Here is a 23,303-nt window from a genome sequence, read left to right as displayed (position 1 = left end):
TTCGCGAATCTCTCCAAGTGGTTCTCACTGCAGACTCAAATGACGTCCAGCTCCAATCTCTCCATGCTCTTGAATTAAACGTTGTCAAAAGTTATGAAAAATCTAGTCTTTTTTGCAAATTAAATTCAGTTTGAAATTAAGCTTTCTTGTGCTGTGTGTGAGCTATTGCAACAGTTAAAGGGATAGGCTACTCCACTTTAAAATGAAAATTCTGTCATCATATACTCACCCTCATGTTGTTTCAAACCTGTATGAATTTCTTTCTTCTGCTGAACAGAAAGGAAGATATTTAGAAGAATATCAGTAACCAGACAGTTTTTGCTTCCATAGTAACTTCCATAGTATATTTTTTTCTTTCTATGGAAGTCAATGGTATCTAAAACTGTCTGGTTACTGATATTCTTCTAAATATCTTCCTTTCTGTTCAGCAGAAGAAAGAAATTCATAAAGGATTGAATTGAAACAACATGAGGGTGAGTATATGATGACAGAATTTTCCTTTTAAAGTGGAGTATCCCTTTAACGTTACCCTATTGTAAAGACAAATACACTGAGTGAGTAAATATTTAAGTTAGATTTTTGTAATGGTTACTGATCAATGTTTAAATATGTAAACAAAAGCCTAAATTAAAATCTCACCGTATAAAGTGGACATGTCTCTTCAGAAGACTTGAATTAAACTTTTCCATACAAATAGATTACTGTTACAATGAGTGTTGTGCTTTTCCATGCTTGAAAATAATGATTGCCTTGACAAAATGGATGGACAAAAATGTAGATATTAAAATATTTAGTATGTGGTAGTTTTCCCGATGGTATTAAAAATTATAGGCTAGGCCTACTGAATATTGATATATTTCAAGGTGTCATATTGAAATTAGAATTTCCAGTATCATGACCACTAATTAATGTCCTTCGACAATAAGCTAAAAATGTGTTAAAAGTAGCTATTTTCTACATAAATCTATCATTTGGTTGAATATTTATTGGTAATACATTAACTATCGCCAGCTAAAATGTAAATAGTACTCCGAGTAGTTTTTGAGAAGAGTAATTTGTACTTTTACTTAAGTACTTTTTTGACACCAGTACTTTTACTTGTAATTGAGTATTATTTCAGCAATGTAACGGTACTTGTACTTGAGTACAAATTTTCAGTACTCTTTCCACCTCTGCACATAAAACATTATAGACTTCTATAATACAATGATTAGGCTGCATAGATTAGGTCAGCCGGAACCGGGAACACTTCCCATAAATCCTGATGTACTCGTTACATCATAAGAAGAATGGCGTCTACGCTAATTTTAGTGTCTTTGTTTATCCAGAGGTTTTCCCGCAGCCTGCCGAATCCAGATCTGACGAAGGACCTTCGCCTGGACCGGAAGTCAATGCAGTGCTCTAGTCTCTAGTGCCAACTAGTCTCTCCCTATGGAGGATCCCTTTACCACTCTTCAGATAAAGCGTTGTCAGGAAATTCGTTTCACATACCTACCCCGAAATGACAAAATAAAATTAAATTCTGTATTAAAATTTATAAGGAAAGCCCAGTACTTTTAGACTTTTGTTTGTAGGGAATTACAAACCTGTGCACATATATTCAAACGCACATAACTATAGAACCAATTCTTAATGCGCATGTGAACGCCATCAGTGTTTATCACAGGTTCGCATTTAAAATCTGTGTAGAGAGAATGGTGTCGTCTTAGCGGCCCCTAATTTAATAACAAATTATCATTGTGACGGAAGCGAATCAATCAAAACTAACTTTAGCTGGAATATAATTTCATTAAAGAACCGCTATAAAGCCAAAACAATCTCTGTTATCTTAAATTATATGTTTATCTCTGTAAAGCTGCTAACAATCTACATTGTTAAAAGCGCTATATAAATGAAGATGACTTGACTTTTAATTATTAATGGCCGTTCACACTAGACTTTTCCTTCCTAGACTTCCATTCATGAGTCTGTGAAAGTGAGACACCAGAAACACAAGCTCAAGTGAGTAACTCTGTGAGAAATAACACAAACATTTATCATTCAAGTGGAGTGGATTGTTTTTTATATATATATATATATTTTTTTTTTTTATTATTATTTGTTATACCGTTAAATTTATGTTTGTGAAAAAGCTGCCACAGAATGTGACGTAATTTCTCAGCCGTCGCACGTCTGTAGAAATTTCACAAGCTCAAAGTGTAGAGCGGCCGCGGCTTTAACTAGTTTTAAATTAACAATTTTTATTATCTTTATCTGTGTCCTACATGTTTCACTCAACCCTGTTACTCCTGACATGATTTTCCTCCTTTTAAAAACAGAGAATTTCTTAAAACTGTGACATCATCTGGGCTCTTTCTACTGCATGATGGGAAGACAAGAATATAATCTCAATCCATTGTCTCAGTTTTTACACAAACTGTAGCATTGACTGTGTTCATCAACCCTGTTACCAAAGTTACTGTAAGAAGAATCTCTATAACTATGAATAACTTGTATGATATTTGACAAATACAACTTTATCAGTGACTTTTGTGTTTACTGATTATTCTTTAAAAAATAATAATTGTTTTAACTATGTTGAAAATGACTAAAATTTGGATAAAATTGTTGCAAATTGGAAACCAGATATAAAATAAATGTAAAATAGTATTTAGCTTGATCATAATCAGTATAAAAATGTCTCAAACCTCCCTTACTGACCATTTGTTGAAGAAAACCCAGAACCTTCTGTACCATTTCATAGTTAAACTGTTTATCTAAAAGTGATGAAGTGCTTGAATGTTTCTAACATGAATGTTCTTCAGCATCATGAATGAATGAAGAATAAACACCAACCTCTTTGTTCTTCAGGATCTTCAGTGTGTTTCATTCTGCAGGGTTCTGGATCACTCATGTTCTCACTGTCCTCTTTAATAAACTCAGTCTTTGCAGATTTCAGCTCTTCCTGATGCTCTGATGCTCGTCTTCACTTGTAGCTGATGGGAATTTGCAGCATTTATTGGAGAAATACTGTGGGAGGAGCTTCACTGATGATGTAATCACAGTGGGAGGAGCTTCACTGATGATGAATTCCAGAGTTGGGGGTGCTGATCTGCCAAAATCAAAAATATCAATTACTGAATTTGTTTTGGTTTTTTAAACCATCTTCCTTTAACTAGTTAACACACACAGTAACATGCATGAAGCAAAATGTACATGCTTTACCATCTGGGCTGTTCAGTGCCATTGGACATCAATAAGTACAAGAAAACTTTTAAATGAACACATTATATTCTAAACCTGGTATTGGAAGTACATACCTGTCCTGTACAATTTCAAAGAGAGCAAAAGTTCAGGATTCTATCTCCATTCAGAATCAGCCTAACATAAGAAAAAGGACAACTGAAACACGTGGGCTGCATTAAGACGATAGACTGGCGAGCGCTAGCATACAGCAAAACAAACCTCGAGGTTAGCAATTTCGCATCTCATCGCCCTGATGTGAACACCTCTCTCGGTCCAGTAGATGCAGACTGAGAAACGAGCGCGAAAGTTCAGTATGTGACCACCACTCTAGCCTCTATCCAATAGAGGGCGCACTTACACAACACACAACTCTCCCGATACCTATGAAAAGACTGAACAAGAGTCACATAAATCTCACATACCCACAAAATAGAAAATGAAAGGTTGCAAAAATATTTGTCATTCTTTAACATGTTAAATAAGCATTTATGCGCCTGTCTATCTATTCATCCTACAGTAACTGGTGCCAATTCATTAATTATTTTGAACAATTTTTATTGCTAATCCCAACATCATTCTGCTTCTTCATTCAAATTCAGGTATATATCTAGAAATATAGAAAAGAATATAAATAATTTCAATTCTTCCAAATATAAATAATGATAAGAAAACAGTTAAATCATAAACACAGAAATAAACGTAGCCAAATACCCTCAGTCTGCTGACACCAATGAAATGAGCTTTAAGTGACAATTCACAGGAGATCTGAAGACATCAGCATAATAAATGAGGTGAAAACAGGAACTATTGTCGTGAAATAAAGAGTGTTTTCAGCAGATCTGTTAATATTGATGAGCCTCAGACTATCAACACTCATTCAACAAGCCATTCAGGCTCATCAGCAGATCATCTCACTATGATCAGAAACGTCACGATGAGAAATAAAATGATTCGTCAACAGATTTCCCAGCAGGCCGTGCTCTTTTGTAAAAGTTGAGAATAAAACAAATAGTCCAGGCAAACTAACTCATTTTGGAGCCAAAAATAAAAAGAATTGTAAAATAATTTTTTTCAGCATAGATCATTTCTATGAGGTGTCCAGAACAACTTACTAAAAGTCCTAAGAAATCCTAGTTGAGGAAATATGTTAATTTATCATCAATCCGATTAAGGCCAGCAACAACACACCCCATATTTGCATATTACAATTAATTTTCAAAGAAACTTGTAATACAAAAAAAAAAATATATACTTTTCATGGGTACTTTCATTGTGTAAAGTTTCATTTTGATAGGAGTAAAGGAAAACAAAATAGCCCCATTGGGGTGTATTGTTGCCTGGCCTTATTGGCACACATTTCGGATTGATGATAAATTAACATATTTCCTCAACTAGGATTTCTTAGAACTTTTAGTATGTTGTTCTGGGCACCTCATAGAAATGATCTATGCTGAAAAAATATTATTTTACAATTAATCTGTCGTAAAATGCTACTTTGCCTGGACTAAAAATAAATTAAGTAATTGTGATTATGATTTTTTTTTATTCATGGCCAAAGTATCATTACTGAAATCAAATATACATTCATTAAAGAAAAGGAAGAGAAAATATATGATAGAACTGATAGAAAGTGGCAGGGACATTAGCCTACATAATTTAGAAATACATCTGAATGTATATGCCTCCAACCTTACACTGAACAAAGACCATAACCACTATTCTTCTCATGTAGCCTACCCCAATTACAATTTCAACCTAACAATTACAATTTTGTTATTGGTATTTTACTTTAATTTTCTTGTAAACAAAAGTGAGTCTCCTGAGTCAGCGATAGATAGATAGATAGATAGATAGATAGATAGATAGATAGATAGATAGATAGATAAATAAATAAATGTTATACTTGTTACCAAATCTTTATTTTTGATAAACCAGACAACTTCTCCAGTCACATCATGAATAAAATTAAGACAACAACTTACAACATACTTTCTATTTCTTTTTCCAGATGCTAAAAACATGATGCAAACTGTTGAGACGAAGGTATAATACTCAGATTTTCATTCCATTCCAAACTCCATACTTTTTTTAGTATTATTATTATTCAATTTACAGTTGAGATAGTTACCTCAATGTAAAAAATGAAGACGCAAGACACCTGTTTCCAGTTCAGCGTTGAGGAGAAGAGCCAGGGTGGACCTTAATAGAAGGTTAATTGATATCGGCCAGGAAACACCTGCAGCCACACTTCCTCCCAGAGATATTGGGTCTCCAACAGATGATGTTGCAGAACCTGAAAATGAAATCATGGAAGAAAATCTTGGATTAGATCCAATGGCAGGTGTTGTGTCTGACCCAGAGGATAGATCTTATTATCAAGATGATAGTGATGTAGAAGAAATATCTGACTGGGAGGAACCAGAAAAACTCAGAAATCGCCTTTCCAACTGGGCATTAACATAATTATGGTATTTCCCATATTGCACTTTCGGCTCTCTTGGCAATATTAACGGTCCACCACTGTGACTTGCCAAAAGATGCACGAACTCTTCTTAACACAAGAAGAGATTATTCTGTTAGGGATCTCTGCGGTGGCCTATACCACTACATTGGCATTATTGAGGCGTTAAAACATACCCTTTCCCAGTGGAAAGACAAGCTTGTCGATGGATGTTGTTTACATCTTCAAATGTCAGTGGATGGCCTGCCACTTTTTAAAAGTTCATGTCTTCAGTTGTGTCCCGTTTTAGGTAGATTGGTTGGAGTACCCATGAAAGAACCTGTAGTCATCGGGATGTACTCAGGTATAAAGAAACCTGAGTCATCAAAAATGTATCTCACAGATTTGGCAAATGAACTCACACAATTACAGGAGGGGTTTACATTTGAGGGGAAAAGGCTCACTTTAAAAGTTCATTCGATGATCTGTGATGCACCGGCAAAATCCTTTGTGAAAGTCACAAAGGCTTTTAACGGTTACTATGGCTGTGACAAGTGTATTCAGAGTGGGATGTACCTCAACCACCGCATGACACACCCCCTCATGAATGGCCAAACACGGTCTGATGAGGCATTTGCCAGGCAGGAGGATGAGGAACACCACCATGGTCCTCATGCCTTCACAAATGTACATTTTGGTTTGGTGTCCCAAGTCCCACTGGACTACATGCACCTGGTGTGCTTGGGGGTGGTAAGGCGCCTTATCTTTCTGTGGATGAAAGGTCCTCTGACTGTCCGTGTACCAGGGAGAGACGTGGACAGAATATCCAGAAATCTTCTAAGCTTAAGACCCCACATTCCTTCGGAATTTGCTAGAAGGCCAAGATCACTGAACGAAGTGGATAGGTGGAAGGCGACGGAGTTCCGTCAGTTTCTCTTATACACAGGGCCGGTGGTGTTGTGTGAGGTGATAAGACCTGATCTATATGCAAACTTCCTGCTGCTGTCGACAGCCATGGCAATGCTGGTCTCCCCTTTCTTTTCCAGAAAGTACAACGAATATGCCAACAGCCTCCTTCATGCTTTTGTGGAACATTTTGCCCACCTGTATGGAAATGATCAGCTAGTGTACAATGTGCATGGGTTGACCCATCCTGCACAGGATGCAAAACATTTTGGCAATCTAGATGTTATATCATCCTTTCCATACGAAAATTATTTGCAAAAACTCAAGGGTTTTGTACGCAAACCCTCAAATCCCCTGGCCCAAATAATCAGACGCCTGTCCGAGGGATTAAATGGTGGTGTTACAAGTGACCAGCCCATCAAATTGTGCAAAGAACATGCCCGAGGCCCTATACCAGTACCAAACTTGATCTGTCACCAGTATGACGAACTGATATCAGAGAGGCTCACCATGACCACAACATGTCGAAACAACACATTTCTGATGGGCAAAAATGTGTGTCAAATAATTAATATCATTGACTGTCACGGTGATATCATAATTGCCTACAGACAGTACGGGATGGTTGAAACATTTTTTACCTATCCTTTTAATTCGGACATTTTAAACATTGTGATACCAGCTGACCTAGGCCATGAGATAAAATTCTCCAAACTGTCATCTTTCACACAAAAATGCATGGCTGTCCCTTTCAATGAGGCAATGGTGGTTATACCGTTGTTTCATATGAAGGACTAGACTTTATTTTTGAAAATCATAGTTCAGTTCAGTTATGTATTTTTTTAATCATCTTATTTTTTACACATTGATTTTTAAAAGACATTTTGTGGAGTAATTTTCCTCGACGAGGACATTACAGAAGTTGTGCCGAGGTCATGGGTTAAAGGTGATGAATGTTTTTGGCCAACATTCATTTCCGAGGAAAAAACCCAAAAGGCCATAAAGAGGCATGAAATGCCAGGCCCTGGCTGGAAAATCTTCAAAATAAGAACACTCTTTGAAAAAGGTAAATAAACAAGCAAACAGGGTAATTCTATGTCTTTCCATGTTAGGACAACAGTTATGCCTTACTTCCTTTGTCCTTAATTATCTCCATATCTGTCTTTCTTTATTTTTAATTTTTTTTATAATAGATGACTTCAGTAAGGCAAGGCAAAAGCTGAAGGACTACAACAGGAATGGAACGGCAGTCCTCCAGTCAGAGGATGAGGGCTCAATGGCAAAAAGGAGAAGAAAAGCGACACAGTATGTACATTATAGATAATTGTTGTATTACTGCAAAAGCTATGGCTGGGGATGGGTTTAGCGTACAAAAAAAAAGCCTTTGTTCATGCCTGCCCATTGAATGATGCGATTGCCTTGTCATTACAAGTTGACCTCTGTCTTCACTAGTTACCCAGGATTTGAAAACGGCAGTACTGACTCTGAAACTGAGCAGACTCCAAAAAGAAGACCAGAGTCTCGGCCTCGACCTCTCCCTATTAGCGCTACCCTTCCTAGTCTCCCTCCAGCCCCCCTCTGTAAGTTTTGATTTGATTGCCAACTGCAACAATGTACAGTCCTGTGATTTGTACCACTGCAATATGTTGATTCACGGTTATCCCTTTATCCAAAAGTGGACATCGCAGTGGACATGGGTCAGGAGTCTCTGGACAACACAGGACAGGAAACCTATACAGACATAAGCTGGAATGTGAGGAGGGAGTCAGACCCCTTCAATGGTAGGAATCATGCTCTGTAGCAAAATTACAATACAAATGAAAGTACAAAGGTGATGTTCTGTCCTGTTCATTTCGCTCCTTGTCTGACAATCTGCCTCTCGTTATCATTTTCCCTCAATGGTCATCTAGTAATCAATAGCTCAGTGCACCAGTCAACACCACCTCAAGACTTGAGTCCAGTGTTTGACATTAAAGGGTTAGTTCACCCAAAAATTAAAATTCTGTCAGTAATTACTCATGTTGTTCCAACCGCGTAAGACCTTCGTTCATCTTCGGAACACAAATTAAGATATTTTTGATATATGGTATATGTATTATTATTATAAAACAAAATTCTGTCTTGATATTAAAATTATCCTCACTATATAACTGTATTATTATTATAACTTTCATTATATTTCATGTCTATTAATTTTTATTTTTTATTTTTTTTAAACAACATTTAAAAAATATTTTAGCCTCCTACAATACACCTGCATTGTATTTTATTATAGATTCCAAAAAAGAAATGGTGAATGAGGCCCTGGTGAACATGGTCATCAAGAACTCCCAACCCTTTTCCATTGTGGATGATGATGGGTTTAGGGAGCTCCTGCATGTGTTGGATCCCACTTATGTTATCCCAACGCGAAAGGTATGTGATTAATAAAGTGGTTCATCATTATTTAACAAGTTAAAAGTAAGAGTATTTATTTTCAGCATTTATGTTTATCTACAGGCTTTGAAGGTCATGGTTGATCATAAATATAAGGAGGCTAAGGAGAAGGCCAGAGAGCAGCTGCAGAAAGTTGCGGCTATAAGCCTTACCTCGGACATGTGGACATCCCTAAACATGGATGCCTATCCAGCAGTAACTTGCCATTTTATAGATGACAATGACAAGCTCTGCACTATTTTACTATGTGTAGAGCATTTCCCTAACAGCCATACTGCTGAGAACTACTGGACATATCAAGCTCATGGAGGAGTGGGGCATAAAGGATAAAGTGAAGTGTCTGGTAACTGATGCTACATGATAGCATGTGTAAGGTCATTGAATGTTAGGCGTGCAATATGCATTGCACATGCTCTAAACCTTATTGTGAGGAAATCTTTTGATGACATCAGTAGCTTCAACGACATTCGATCTAAAAGTAGGAAACTTGTGACCTATTTCCGAACCAGCACTACAGCAAAAGAGAGACTGGCCCAAGTACAGGAGCAGATGGGGAGATCAGTCCTGAAAATGATAACTGAAGTGGACACTCGCTGGAACAGCACTTGTAACATGCTGGAACGTCTCTATCAGCTGAGAGAGCCAGTGGGGGAAGCCCTGACCTCTCTAAAGACTGACGTCACCACTCCTACAGCCCTGGAGTATGAGGCAGTCCAAGGGAAACTGCAAGAAGCGGTATCAAGACTAAAATCTGAATGCGCTTCTGTAATCAGAAGTTCTGGTCTCCATTCTGCTTCTACCAACACACCTCCAGCTCAGCTGCCAGCCTCTAAAACTAGTAACAGTTCAATGCACTAAACAACCCAGAAACAATTCTTAACCTTTCCCACCCCACACTTTTCTGTTTATTACACTCCCTCCACCATAAGCACTGCACTCAACACAGTCTCACTTTTGTTGTTCATACTGTCACTATCCAAACAATTTATGAATAATTAATGAACTGTGTGTGACAGTTGTCTCTGCACAAGTAAATTCAGACAGAGAAAAATACATATTTTATTTTATACTCAGGCAAAAATGTCTGCTCAGGTCTTTTTATTATTGCAAATGAAAGGTTACAGACATTAACAGTGAGAAGAAAATGATGGTTCAGAATGAATTAATTTGTCTGCTATTTCTTTGCACAGTCGCTAGGTGTCACTAGTGAGCAATGTTGAATGAAGCTTCGAGTAATGAACCTTTAGCTGAAGCAATGGCCTGCGAGGTCTCAGTGGTTCAGGAAGCCTCATTTTGCCATCACTAGGTGCAGGTCTACAATTTTTGTTTCCGGTGTCCTTTGACAGCTCTTTGGTCTTGGCCATAGTGGAGTTTGGAGTGTGACTGTTTGAGGTTGTGGACAGGTGTCTTTTATACTGATAACGAGTTCAAACAGGTGCCATTAATACAGGTAACGAGTGGAGGACAGAGGAGCCTCTTAAAGAAGAAGTTACAGGTCTGTGAGAGCCAGATATCTTGCTTGTTTGTAGGTGACCAAATTTTACAGAGGAATTTACCAATTAATTCATGAAAAATCCTACAATGTGATTTTCTGGATTTTTTTTCCTCACTGTATCAGAGACAATTGAAAGGTTCACAGTTCTGCTGTATGACAGAACCAGTACATGTGAGAGCGTGAACATGGCTAGGAAAAAGCTTTTTTTCAAAAAGGCACAGTGTTCACCGAATTCCACCAACAAGTGCAGCTCTTGACCAGCATGTGAAAAGGGCAACATATCAGGGTGGTCATATTTGGGGCAAAGTATTACTGCCTTCTCCTCATTTGCCTTGTCCATCTAAATGGGGGTGGGTCAAAACAGAGGATGGCAGTTTTGAACCATACTGGACCTCACTTGCTGCAGCATCTAAAGCCTGCTATGAACTTATTGCCTGCAAATGTACAAAAGGCTGTATTAAGCAATGCAAATGCAGAGCAGCATCACTGCAGTGTACTGCTTTATATTTATGTGAGGGAGAATGTCAGAGAGTGTAAAGCTGTGTTAATCATTTTTTTTGCTTCTTGAATGAGATAAAAGTGGTCATTGAATTCAGCATGGAATTTTAGAATCTTATGTTATGTTATTAATTCAATCTTGTGTTAATATTCAAAGCTCAACTGCTGAAGAGTTGAACTACTGGTTCTCTGTTCTGTTTCTTGTTATGCAGGCCTACATTAAAAAGACAAAAAAATTATATTTACATGTATTTATTGTGAAATATGTTATTGCATTTTATGTTTCTGGCAGCTTTTAATCCATTTTCCCATTATGAAATCCATATTTGGCGGCCATTTCAAATTTCAAGCGCCTACAGTCCTAAATCTGATCAGACCCCCTTTGTGAGCCTTCCTACCAAATTTGATGCTTTTATCGCAAAGTGATTGATTTTTGCGCTTAACCGCCCTACTAAAGAGAAAGAAAATTGCCTGTTGAATATTATAGGTTGTATTTTTAAACAGTTAGAATATTTTGGAAGTGAAATATGAAAGGTGAATATGGATTATTGAATTTTTAATAATGAAAATGTGTTTGAGATGTTTTGAATTGAAATATTCACTGCTTAAATATTCAACCCTGCTGAATTTCAGCCCATAAAAATGCAAGCCATAAAAATACAATGCATTAAAATGCAAGCATGCTTAATGCAATGCATATTTTTTCAAGTAGTGCAATTCAACAGGCTTTTTGTTTCAAAAACATTTGACATTATTTTACTTCCATAGATTTAGAGAGATTCTGGTGAGCTTGTAGAGCCTCTGATTATCAACACAAGAATGACACAGTTTGCAATAAAGATAAATTTATTAACACAGAGATATACAAGAGTAAAATATCACACTTACTAAATACTACTAAGGAAAGTGACTAAACTTCTAACAAAAAATGACTAAACTACTAAGAAAATGTAATCAATAATCAAACAGATACTACAAACAACTACACAAATGGATGTTCACAATGAATGTTAAGTAGATGAGCAATGGATTGGATGAAGAAATTGAAGTCAATTGTGGTCTTTCTAGATGCTGGTATGAAATAGTAAATAAGCATATGAATACAGATAATGTGTCTAATGTATCTATCTGTATTTGCAGACCCTAGATACAGTGTCTACAAAAACAAAAAAGGCCAAGGTCATGGGTTTGATTTCCCATGTATGTAAATGTAAATATGTGCCTTGAAATCCAATGTATGGATAAAAGCGTCTGCCAAATGCGTAAATGTAAATGTAGCAGCAACCTAATGCCCAGGCCTTTGGGAAGAGGTTTGGTTAGCTTATATTTATTTTCCACGTGGTTGGGTGATCAGTCCGGCAATGGGCTACGTCTTCCACTAGTATCTTTCCATTCGAGTGGGGGTAAACTGGATCACTTTCCAACAGTTGCAGAGCCGCACTGAGTGCTGGAGGTTCGCTGCTGGTCTTTGTGTAATCCGGAGAACTGTAGGTCAGGCGGTGGTCGATCCGCAGGATCCTTTGCAGGCTAGAGGTTACAAAGCTAAGAGTCGTGCAGCTCAGGTGTTGAATGCTGAAGTCCTCAACAGAAGCGGTTGAGCTGCTTGAAGGTCCGTGTTGGTGAAGGTTTACTTGCAAGAGTATAACCTTGGTTGTGCTGATGTTCCTTCCCTCTTTAGGTCAGAAACTCTACTACTGTAGTGGTGTGATTGGGTCATTGCATTCCAAGTGTCCGCCCATCACGTCCCACCTTTCCACCCTGTGGAGCTTGTGGATTTGTCCCAAAATACACAGTTAAATGAAAGTGTCTTTAGAACCTTGGACATTTTCTTTCCACACCTTTCTCAAAGTCCTTGCGGCAGCGTTCTGAACTTGCAGAGTCCAAACTTGATGTAAATTGGTTGAGGTATCACCCAGATGTCCATTACTGTGATAGTGGGTGAGATTACATTGGCTGTTATTCCAGGTGCAGTTTCCACTGTGAGCGCACAGTTCCCTGGATGAATAAGGAGATATGTAGGACATGTTCCTTACATATTCTAAACCAATGTGTAAAAAGATTTGTCTTTTTCTCAGGGTTCTTTTTTCCTACCGTGTTCTAGCCAGTTTGGGGGCCCTGGGCAGTCCATGGTCGTTCACACGTTGGTCTCAGGAAGGGAGTTGAGGTGAAAATCCATGACCAAAGGGCAACCGGTGATTAGATTAGTGATCAATGGGTCATTGATGCCGTCACCTCTGGCAGTCCTGATTACCATAGTCCTTTAGTTGTATTTGAGGGTCCTATCACATCCTGCTGTCTTCTTAATCACAGTAAGACAAAGAGACTCCTGTTGTGAAGTATGGACCTCTGGTGCCATCATGTCTGCTGTTCACTACATTAGGCATTTAAAAGCTCTATTGACAAAATTAAAACATGGAAAGCTCAAAAAGCAAACAGTATTTCATGGCTTTCAGAACTAAAATTTATCCTAATTCAAGCAGAATGAGCATAAAATAAAGAGTGATAAAATGAGTAATGAGTTTAATCGATCAAAAATTAAAGTAAAAGTGAAAGCAAATGAGACAGATCTCTCTCTTTACTGACTTATAAGAACCAAATCATCTCAAGAGAAGAAAAGTGTCCAGTTTCAGAGCTACATACAATTTTATGATGTATTTGCATGGAAGAGTAGAAGTGGAAGATAAACTAGATGTTCTGATGAAAAACAACGAAGAACGAGTTAAAAATTAATGTCAGATTAATTTCTCTCTCAAATGTGTTATGGTCTCTTCTTCAGCTCCCTGAACTTCAAAGGTGTTTCTGGTGCTCTTTCAGTTCATCTTCTGTAGTAAAGGCCTTCTTCACTGAAACACACACTGACGTGTCTTTTCTGGTGTAATATTACTAATGAATCTTCTCCTTTGTGTGAATCTTCAGGTGTTTCTTCAGGACTGATGCCCAATAAAACAGTTCACCGCACTGATCACAGTTAAAGGGTCTTTCTTCAGCATGAGAAGATGTGATTTCAGAGAGAAATCCTGAGCCGCTTCTTCCCAGTGTGAACTCTCATGTGAATCTTCAGACGTGAAGTGTTTTTTACACTGAGGGCAGGAGACAGATTTATTGGCTTCTGTTTTTCCTTTCTTGTTCACGTCCATCAGGTCTGAAAGAAACATTAAATCATGTGAGATTTCAAATGAGAGACAAACGTGAAATGAAAAGTGAAGCTCAAAGTCAAGATCACTGAGTATAATAGTCATTTTAATACCATCAAATCTGGTCAACAACTGCTGTGCACGATTATGATCATTTTAATGTCATGAAGATGATTTGTGCTATAAATCACTAGTTTGGTCATGAAACTCTAGATGACGCAGGCTTGACATATGACCTGTAAGAAATCACAGTTTCCTACACGACACAAGCTGATTGGCCTCTAAGCTTATTTGTTTGACGTTTGTTGTGAAAGGGCCACCTGTCAACAAATTCTCATATTTTTGCATAGTGTTGGACTGAAGGAAAAGCAAATTCACGCCTGTATAATAGAGAGCGTAAAAGCGTCTGCCAGGGGCATAAATGTAAATGTCTCACATGGCAAAAGTTACTTTCAATGGACTCTTTACACAATGTTCTTGCTAATCATGACTTAAGTAATTCAAAGTGTTCATGAAATGCTAATGTTTTATTTAAAGTATTATTATATTATTCCAATCTTTAATGCTGGTTTCACTAGTGCCACCAAATGCTCTCAAATGTGTATCTGCAGCAGCTCTGGGCATCTGACAAAGTTTATATCTTACTGGTCAGCACATTTCTTTGAATGGCAAAGAAACTAGTTGAAATATTCTCCAACCTAAACACCAACCTTTTTGTTCTTTGGTATAATGATGTTTCTTTTTTAAAAATAGTATTTAATGATCAAAACAAACAAACACACTAACCAGGGCTGAAACAACTAATTGTACGTACATTGTACAACTGATCGTACATTGATAAATGTGGCAGTCTTCATTTACACTGAACACAATTATAAACGCAACACTTTTGTTTTTGCCCTGATTTTTCATGAGCTGAACTCAAAGATCTAAGACTTTTTCTACGTACACAAAAGGCCTATTTCTCTCAAATATTGTTCACAAATCTGTCTAAATCTGTGTTAGTGAGCACTTCTCCTTTGCCGAGATAATCCATCCACCTCACAGGTGTGGCATATCAAGATGCTGATTAGACAGCATGATTATTGCACAGGTGTGCCTTAGGCTGGCCACAATAAAAAGCCCACTCTAAAATGTGCAGTTTTATCTCACAGCACAATGCCACAGATGTCGCAAGTTTTGAGGGAGCGTGCAATTGGCATCCTGACTGCAGGAATGTCCACCAGAGCTGTTGCCCGTGAATTGAATGTTCATTTATTTACCATAAGCCGTCTCCAAAGGCGTTTCAGAGAATTTGGCAGGACATCCAACCGGCCTCACAACCGCAGACCAGACTCATGCCTAGTGTTCTCATAACGATAACACAATCTCAGACCTGATGTGAGATTTAAACATAGCCACTGCTTAGGGCTGGGTATCGTTCAAAAAAATTTAGATACCAATACCGATACCTTGATTTTGATACCGGTTCCTGAACGATACTTTTTTCGATACCAATTTTATGAAATCCATTTTAACAATAATACATAACACATTACCTCAGAAAAACTTTTTTAATAAAGAGCTCATGCTCACCAAAGCTGAATTTGTTTGATCAAAAATACAGTAAAATTTGTAATATTGTGGAATAGTATTACAATTTAAAATCTTATTTGAATATATTTCAGAATGTCATTTATTCCTGTGACGTCAAAGCTGAATTTTCAAAATCATTACTTCAGTGTCACATGATCCTTCAGAAATATGAAAACAGTTTGCTGCTTAATATTTTGGAAACTATTACACATTTTTTCATGATTCTTTGATGAATACAAATTTCAAAAGAAAAGCATTTATTTGAAACAGAAATCTTTTGTAACATTACACACGTTTTAAGGTCATTTTTGATCACTTCAATGCAGAACAAAAATTCTGACTAACCAACACATTTTTGAACAACAGTGTACATTTATTAGGTCGTTATTGCAATATAAACACTGTCAGAGTGGTCAACAAGGTAACTTATCTCTTCATTTACCAGTCGAAGACGCAGCAACTTTCTGCTCTTATGTTTACTCCGTGCACTGTCAAGGTCTTCATCATATCTGTCGTGGTACCGGTCTTTGCAGGAATTATTTTACTGCAAATACTACATCATGCGCTGTTGGCATCGAGTCTGGAGAAATGTAGCCACACTTCTGATCGACTTTTCCACATCTTTAGGGTATTGTGTGTGTGTGCTCGCGTCTCATGAGAATGTGCGTGGACAGTTTGTGTGCGCGGGCGCGTCTCATGAGTATATGCGCGGAGAGTACCGCGCGTCTCGTGTGTGTAGAGTTTGCGTGCCGTTGTGCATTTCATATGTATTTGTTTGAGCACTGACGTTGATGAGTTAACCCCTTAGGTATCGAAATCTGGTACCGAAAAACAAGTCATTTTTCGATACTCGATAGTATCGAGGCAATTCGGTCGGTACCTAAAAAGTATCGAACTCGGTACCCAGCCCTACCACTGCTCACGTCCATATTGATACAAAAATGCCAATTTCTTGCATGGAAACCGTGCGCCCAATTTTCTGTAGTACGCTCGTTTTGTAAATGAGGGCAACTGTGTGAAAACATCTACCAAACGTGTCAATTTATAGCAGTAAATAAAATTTATATGGACTAAATGCACATGAAAAATAAAGCCTAACCCTTAAAGTAACACTATGGAACTTTTCCTCTGCGGTCGCCCTACAGGTTGGAAGCGGTATTGTCTCATTAGAACTACAGAAATGCGACCCGATCTGGCAATCTTAGATGCGTGGTTATAGCAGATAAAGGACCACAAAGTAGGGCTGTCGCGGTGAAGGATTTTCCCTTGTGGTAATTTTGAGTGGCTCAATAGCACGATGTGCGGTTTTACCGCATTTATTAATTTATTTTGATTTATTTATATTTATTTGTTGCTATATAAATAAGTGTCATGATGTGGTCAGCATGCACAAAAACGAGTACATTTTCAGTAACCAATAAACCGAAACTAAACAGCGTCTCTGCGCATTGAAAGCCTGTCACTCAGCGCGCTGTCACATTGCAACGGACTGTCAGATAATAATGAAACAAGGTTAATTTTTTTTAAACTTTGAACTCCACTTTTCAAGGCTCAGCTGACCAGCAATGCGTCGCATGGATAACGCTGAAGCTGAAGCTTCACTTAATAGAGACCAATGGCATTGATTCAATGCGTGACTCACCGAGTTTTGTTTCAGCGAGTTCCACGCGCTGTGGATGCTGACCAGCGCTGTCGCTGATGCCATTCATGGTAAATACTCTTAAACGTTAAAAGGATGACATGACAAATATTTAACTTTCCTTGGACACAGCAACCTTTTCACAAATATGACAGACGCAGGTAATCGCACGCGCTCAGTCGATCTCTCTCATTCACTGTCTGTTTAGGCTTAAGTGCAAATCCACGAAGCCTCTGTACAAACCACCATGATAAAAACAGTCTTATTTTCATTATTAACTTATTTAACATTCAATACACATGCACAAAGTTCAAAACAAGAAGGATATAGCCTTCCTCTGCGGTTGGCTTGTCAGTAGCGCGGTACTGCAATATTGCGGTTATCGCGACAGCCCTACCACAAAGCAGAGTCATAATGCCCTACAAAGGCAAAATACCTTAAGTCGCTAGAGTGTGGAACTGAGAAAAATTACTTTAACGATTTTTAGTTGTCCCGCCAAATCAATTATAGGTAGGACACTGGAAATCTGGCAAATAGATGTTTTAGTAATGAAAATCATATACATAAAAAAATCTTGAGCTCAAACTTGACCTTTGACCACTATTTTAAAGTTACTGTACTCTGCCTTTGTATTGTCAGCAAAAAGTGAGAATTCATGCCAAGGCAAAAGGCAGTAATTTCCACTTTATCAATATTTGGTTGCTGATCACCATTAACAAAATCATTATAGTAATACCTGTGTAAAATCTAGTGATCATGGCATTTATTTTGTAAGATTTACAATTATTTATAGCCATCTACTTATTGCTATCCTGTGCTTTGGTTGCATTCTGATGGCATTATTAATACATTTGACATGACAAAATACCTCCATAGATATATTAGTCCAGCGTTGGCTCGACTGCGTTTAGGGCGGGGCTGAACGCGCCGGCGAAGTTTTGGCACCCTGCCAGCTAGATGCATAAGTGCTGCTACTGCAATGTGTAACGTTTTTCTGTCAACTCTGCATAATCCTTCGCGATCAATATCGCACGTTTGTGCAGGACAAAGCTCTGAGGACATCAGAAGTTAGAGCGACTGATGGCAGCTGTACAAAGTACACAGGCTAAACCGTCATTTTAATTTTAATGGACATTAAAACACAGGCAGAACACCGTATAATCTGGTAGGTAGCATTATATGATAGAACACCGGCACAGTAACTTCATATTGACGCGCGGCTAAACAAAGGCAGAGCACCGTAACTCAATTTGAGCGTTCCAAAACAAAGCCAAAGAGCGGTAACTGGTGTTACGGTGTTCTGCCTTGGTTTCTCATGGGCTTTTGGAAGTTACTGTTAAGACAAATCATTATTTTCTCGAAAAAACAACGGAACTGATTCAAGATACTCATCCACATGATAAAGGAGGTCTTGAATGTGCCAAAAATATAAATGACTCATTTTCGACCAAAAACGAAGTTACGGTCTTTTGCCTTTGCACGGCAGCATAGGTGCCTTTCACCCAGTTACGACTTGATGAACCACTGAAACGATTTTGGAAACATTATTTTAAGGTAAAAAATCTTCCTTAGTGTTGCTTTAATGGTGAAGCTGCTGCAGGAAAAGCACACAAGACAAACTAACTTGAAGATTCCAGGTTTTGTTTCTCAGCACATTAAGATTTACTACTCACTGTGATCTCACACTGTGTTGATGTGGTTTCTCCACTGCATGGATCTTCATGTGTCGCTTCAGGTGAGTTTTAACAGAGAAACTCTTTCCACACTGATCACACGTGTGCAGCTTCTCTCTGCTGTGGATCCTCTCATGTGTTTTCAGATGTATTGACTGACTGAATCTTTTGTCACAGTGTGAACACTTGTAAGGTTTTTCTCCAGTGTGGATCCTCTCATGTGTTTTCAGATGTATTGACTGACTGAATCTTTTGTCACAGTGTGAACACTTGTAAGGTTTTTCTCCAGTGTGGATCCTCTCATGTGATTTCAGATGTGATGAGTCACTGAATCTCCTGTCACAGTGTGAACACTTGTAAGGTTTTTCTCCAGTGTGGATCCTCTCATGTGATTTCAGATTTGATGACACACTGAATCTCTTGTCACAGTGTGAACACATGTAAGGTTTTTCTCCAGTGTGAATTCTCTGGTGCTGTTTTAAATATTGCGCTGTAGTAAAAGTCTTCTCACACTCAAAGCACATGTACTCTCTCACACCAGTGTGAGTTTTCTGATGTGTATGTAAATGTTGTAGCAGTGAAAAACTCTTCCCACACACAGAACATGAATGCGGCTTCTCCTTCGTATGAACTGTCAGGTGTGTCTTCAGCTCTGATGCACTAATAAATGTTTTGCCGCATTGATCACATGAGAACGGCTTCACTCCGGTGTGGATCATCATGTGAACTTTAAGGTGTGGTGATTGACTGAAACTCTTTCCACATTGATCACATGTGAATGGCTTCTCTCCTGTGTGAATTTTTATGTGTCCTTTAAGGTATGCTGATCGACTGAAACTCTTCCCGCATTGATCACATGTGAACGGCTTCACTCCGGTGTGGATCCTCATGTGAAGATTAAGGGATGAAGATTGACTGAAACTATTCCCACATTGATGGCATGAGAACGGCTTCTCGCCGGTGTGGATCCTCATGTGTTGCTTAAGGGATGATGATTGACTGAAACTATTCCCACATTGATTGCATACATGTGGCTTCTCTCCTGTATGAACTCTCATGTGAATCTCAAGATGTTGTTTGGTTGCAGAACTCTTTCCACACTGAGTGCAGGTGAAAGATTTCTTGGCTCTTCTTTTCTTTATAAATGTCTGTTTAGTCTTTGAGCGACTCAAAGGTTTTCCTCCAGGTTTGACATGATGTTCCTCCTCCACTTCACTCAGTTCTTCAATCTCCTCGATCTCTTCCATCGGGTCTAAAATAATAAATAAAAAAAGTTTTTTTCAGTACATCAAAACAATTCCAAGTGAAAGGACATAACAGTGAACCATGATGTACCAAAGTTAACAACTTCTATAAATATTACAATCATTTTTATGCCTTTTTATAAATTATACATCCCTGAAAATGTACATGAATGAGGTACATTGATCTTTAATTATTATTTTTAAAACATTATCTACAAATACCATATTTCAGTAGTGAGAAATATTAAGTATATTTGATCAACGACAATTATCTAATGTAATATTAATACATAAAAAATATGCAATAGTGTCATAATTTTGACACCAACATTTAGATTGATATTTAATTCATTAAACTAAAAACGTAATTATTAAAGGCCAGTAACAAAAAACTTTTCCTTCCACTGACGTCCAAGTGAATTTCGATGTGAGAAAAAACAAATTTTTGCAGTAAAGTGCAGTAGATTGTTTATTTTGGGAATTATTATTTTTCACAGAGTGTGACCTCATTTCACGACCGGTGCAGTGTGTGCAACATGCTAAAAGTGTAGACTGACCGGTGACCGCGGGCTTTAACTGGTTTTAAACTAACAGTTTTTATTAGCATTATCTAAAATGTCCAAAATGTTTCACTCAACCCTGTTAACTTCTGGACTGAATTTCCTCTAAACAATTTATTAATTGTGACACCCAGGAAGTGACATCATCTGTGCCAGTGTTGCCAGATTGGGTCGTTTTGGACAAAAATTCAAGGGGGGGTAATCCAGCACCCGAAAAGCGTACCTTCTATGCGGGCATCCATTGCTAACCAAGCCTTCACCTGCTGTTAGCATTCCATTGACTCCCATTCATTTTGGCGTCACTTTGACAGCGAATAACTTCACATCTGAGGTGTTTAAAGACTCCATTTGTTCATTGTTTATTTCTAAAGAAACACGACAATGTATAAAAGGCTCCATTACCTTGTATCTTACGTTATGGCCCCGTAGAAGCAGTTTTTGTAAAAATAGGCTAACGATTGCATCATAACCACGCGACTGTCGCACAAAAGATAAATTACCGTATGGACAGGAGGAGAAGCTCGCAGGCAATCGGGGGGACGTGGAGGCAAAATGACTAAATAATTAATCAGAATTCTTATCAAAAGTTGCTCCTGCTCCTAGCTCATGGACAGCTCCTACTCACACTCTCCGTCTCTGCAAGATTTGGAAAGGAATGATTCAGATTTCTCTCGGCACAGCTACTAGAAGACTTACAACTGTCAGACGGGTTGCTCACATCACATCTAAGTCAAGTCAAGTCAAGTCAAGTATATTTGTATAGCGCTTTTCACAATACAGATTGTATCAAAGCAGCTTCATCAAGCTCAGTTTGACTCTGCGCAGTACACTCAACCATCAGGAAGTGAGTGCTTCTAATTGACTTCACTTTTCTCCGTTGAAGTCTATGGGGTCGCTGTGTCCATTTATTTTACTGTCTATGCAAAAAATTGGGTGGGTGGACAAAATTTGGGCTGGTTTGGGGTCAGTTTGGCAGTTTTCAAAAATCTAAATTTTATAGTCTAATTGTTTAATAAACAAAACTCTAGCGTGTATGTATTCCATAAAATCAGTAAACATGACACTGTACTGGCCTCAATAAATTCACATTCAATTATCCAGCAAGTTAAACTATTCAAAAATATGTTTTACTGTATGAATGGCGTGAAACTGAAAAATACAAATCCATGAACTGATAAGTTATATATGTAACCGGTACAGAAAGTGTACTGTTAAATGTATTTATTGTTTATTATAATTCACACAAAATTGTTTATTTTCAAATGCTTGATAGACCTGCCTGAAAAAATTTGTGATTTCCCCTTTAATTGATGTGATGTCATGATCCATCTTAATTACCTGTTTTGTCCATAGACAGTAAAAGAAATGGACACAGCGACCCCATTGGATTCAACGGAGACAAAGTGAAGCCCATTAGAAACTTTTACTTCCTGGGGGTCCAGCGTACTGCGCAGACTCAAACTGAGCTCGACGACGTAGATGTGACGTGAGCAAACCGTCTGTCTTCTAGTGGCTGTGCCAAGAGAAATCTGAATCATTACCTTCCGAAACTCGCAGAGACGGAGAGCGTGAGTAGGAGCTGTCCATGAGCTTGGAGCAGGAGAAACTTTTTGTAGGTGTTCTGATTAATTATTTTGTCATTTTGCCTCGACGTCCTCCCGATTGCCCGCGAGCTTCTCTTCCTGTCCATACGGTAATTTCCTACTGTGCGACAGAGAGTCGCGTGGCTGTGACGCAATCGTTAGCCTACTTTTACAAAAACTGCTTCTACAGGGCCATAACGTAAGCTACAAGGTAATGGAGCCTTTTATACATTTTCGTGTTTCTTTAGAAATAAATAATGGACAAATGGAGTCTTTAAACGCCTCAGATGTGAAGTTATTCGCTGTCAAAGTGACGCCAAAATGAATGGGAGTCAATGGGATGCTAACTGCAGGTGGGGTTCCGTTAGCCAATGGCGGCGTCCGGGGGTGCTTCAAAATAATACAAATCGCTGCACCCTTGGTTTTGTCTCCTCCTCTTCCCTTTTTGCAAGGTTAATGCACTGGAGAGGTGAGGTTATTTTGGGCTCCTGACAATCTTTTTTAATCTTAATTGTTGCTTCTATGTCTATATTTTCACTCTAATTTATGTATATAATATTATTTTACCTATCTGTGTGGTTATTTTTGTCATTTCATCCCGTTTAAGTTATATTTTGCATCTGGGCCTAAATGTGGAAATGAGCGCACATGTGATTAAATGTACATCACATTTGTTTTATAGAGAGTTTGTTAAGGGCGATTCACTCAGAGGCTACTTTTATTTGTTTTAAATCACAGATTAAATCCAGTGAAACTGCCGCCTGTTGTCCCGTGTCTGTCTCCACAACACTACACAACGCAGACAAGTTTTCTAACTGGTGTCGATGGCCGCGCATCACGCAAGAGTGTAGTTAACAATTCATGAGTAATGATGTTTTATTAACAAAGTTCGGGA

General features: G+C 38.2%; 1 protein-coding gene across 2 annotated transcripts in view; it reads right to left on the bottom strand.

The window, feature by feature from the left end:
* Positions 1 to 19,611, bottom strand: part of LOC309502428 (uncharacterized protein) — a 56,198-nt gene extending 36,587 nt beyond the window's left edge. Inside the window, exons 1-2 of one of the 2 annotated variants that reach the window (XM_082174833.1) lie at positions 19,022 to 19,611; positions 13,803 to 14,142 (exon numbers count right to left, since the gene is read on the bottom strand). In XM_082174833.1, the coding sequence (XP_082030959.1) occupies positions 14,100 to 14,142; positions 19,022 to 19,545 (567 nt within the window). In that variant the 5' untranslated portion in view covers positions 19,546 to 19,611 and the 3' untranslated portion in view covers positions 13,803 to 14,099. Of the gene's footprint in view, positions 1 to 13,802; positions 14,143 to 19,021 lie in introns of those variants that run through there. The other variant, XM_082174832.1, reaches the window with a different exon arrangement.
* Positions 19,612 to 23,303: the final 3,692 nt, after the last annotated feature.

Source organism: Leuciscus leuciscus, assembly GCF_965113295.1.
Source record: "Leuciscus leuciscus genome assembly, chromosome: 1".
NCBI lineage: Eukaryota > Metazoa > Chordata > Actinopteri > Cypriniformes > Leuciscidae > Leuciscus > Leuciscus leuciscus.
The sequence above is the reverse complement of the archived record's forward strand: the minus strand, read 5'-3'. Positions and strand labels throughout refer to the sequence as shown.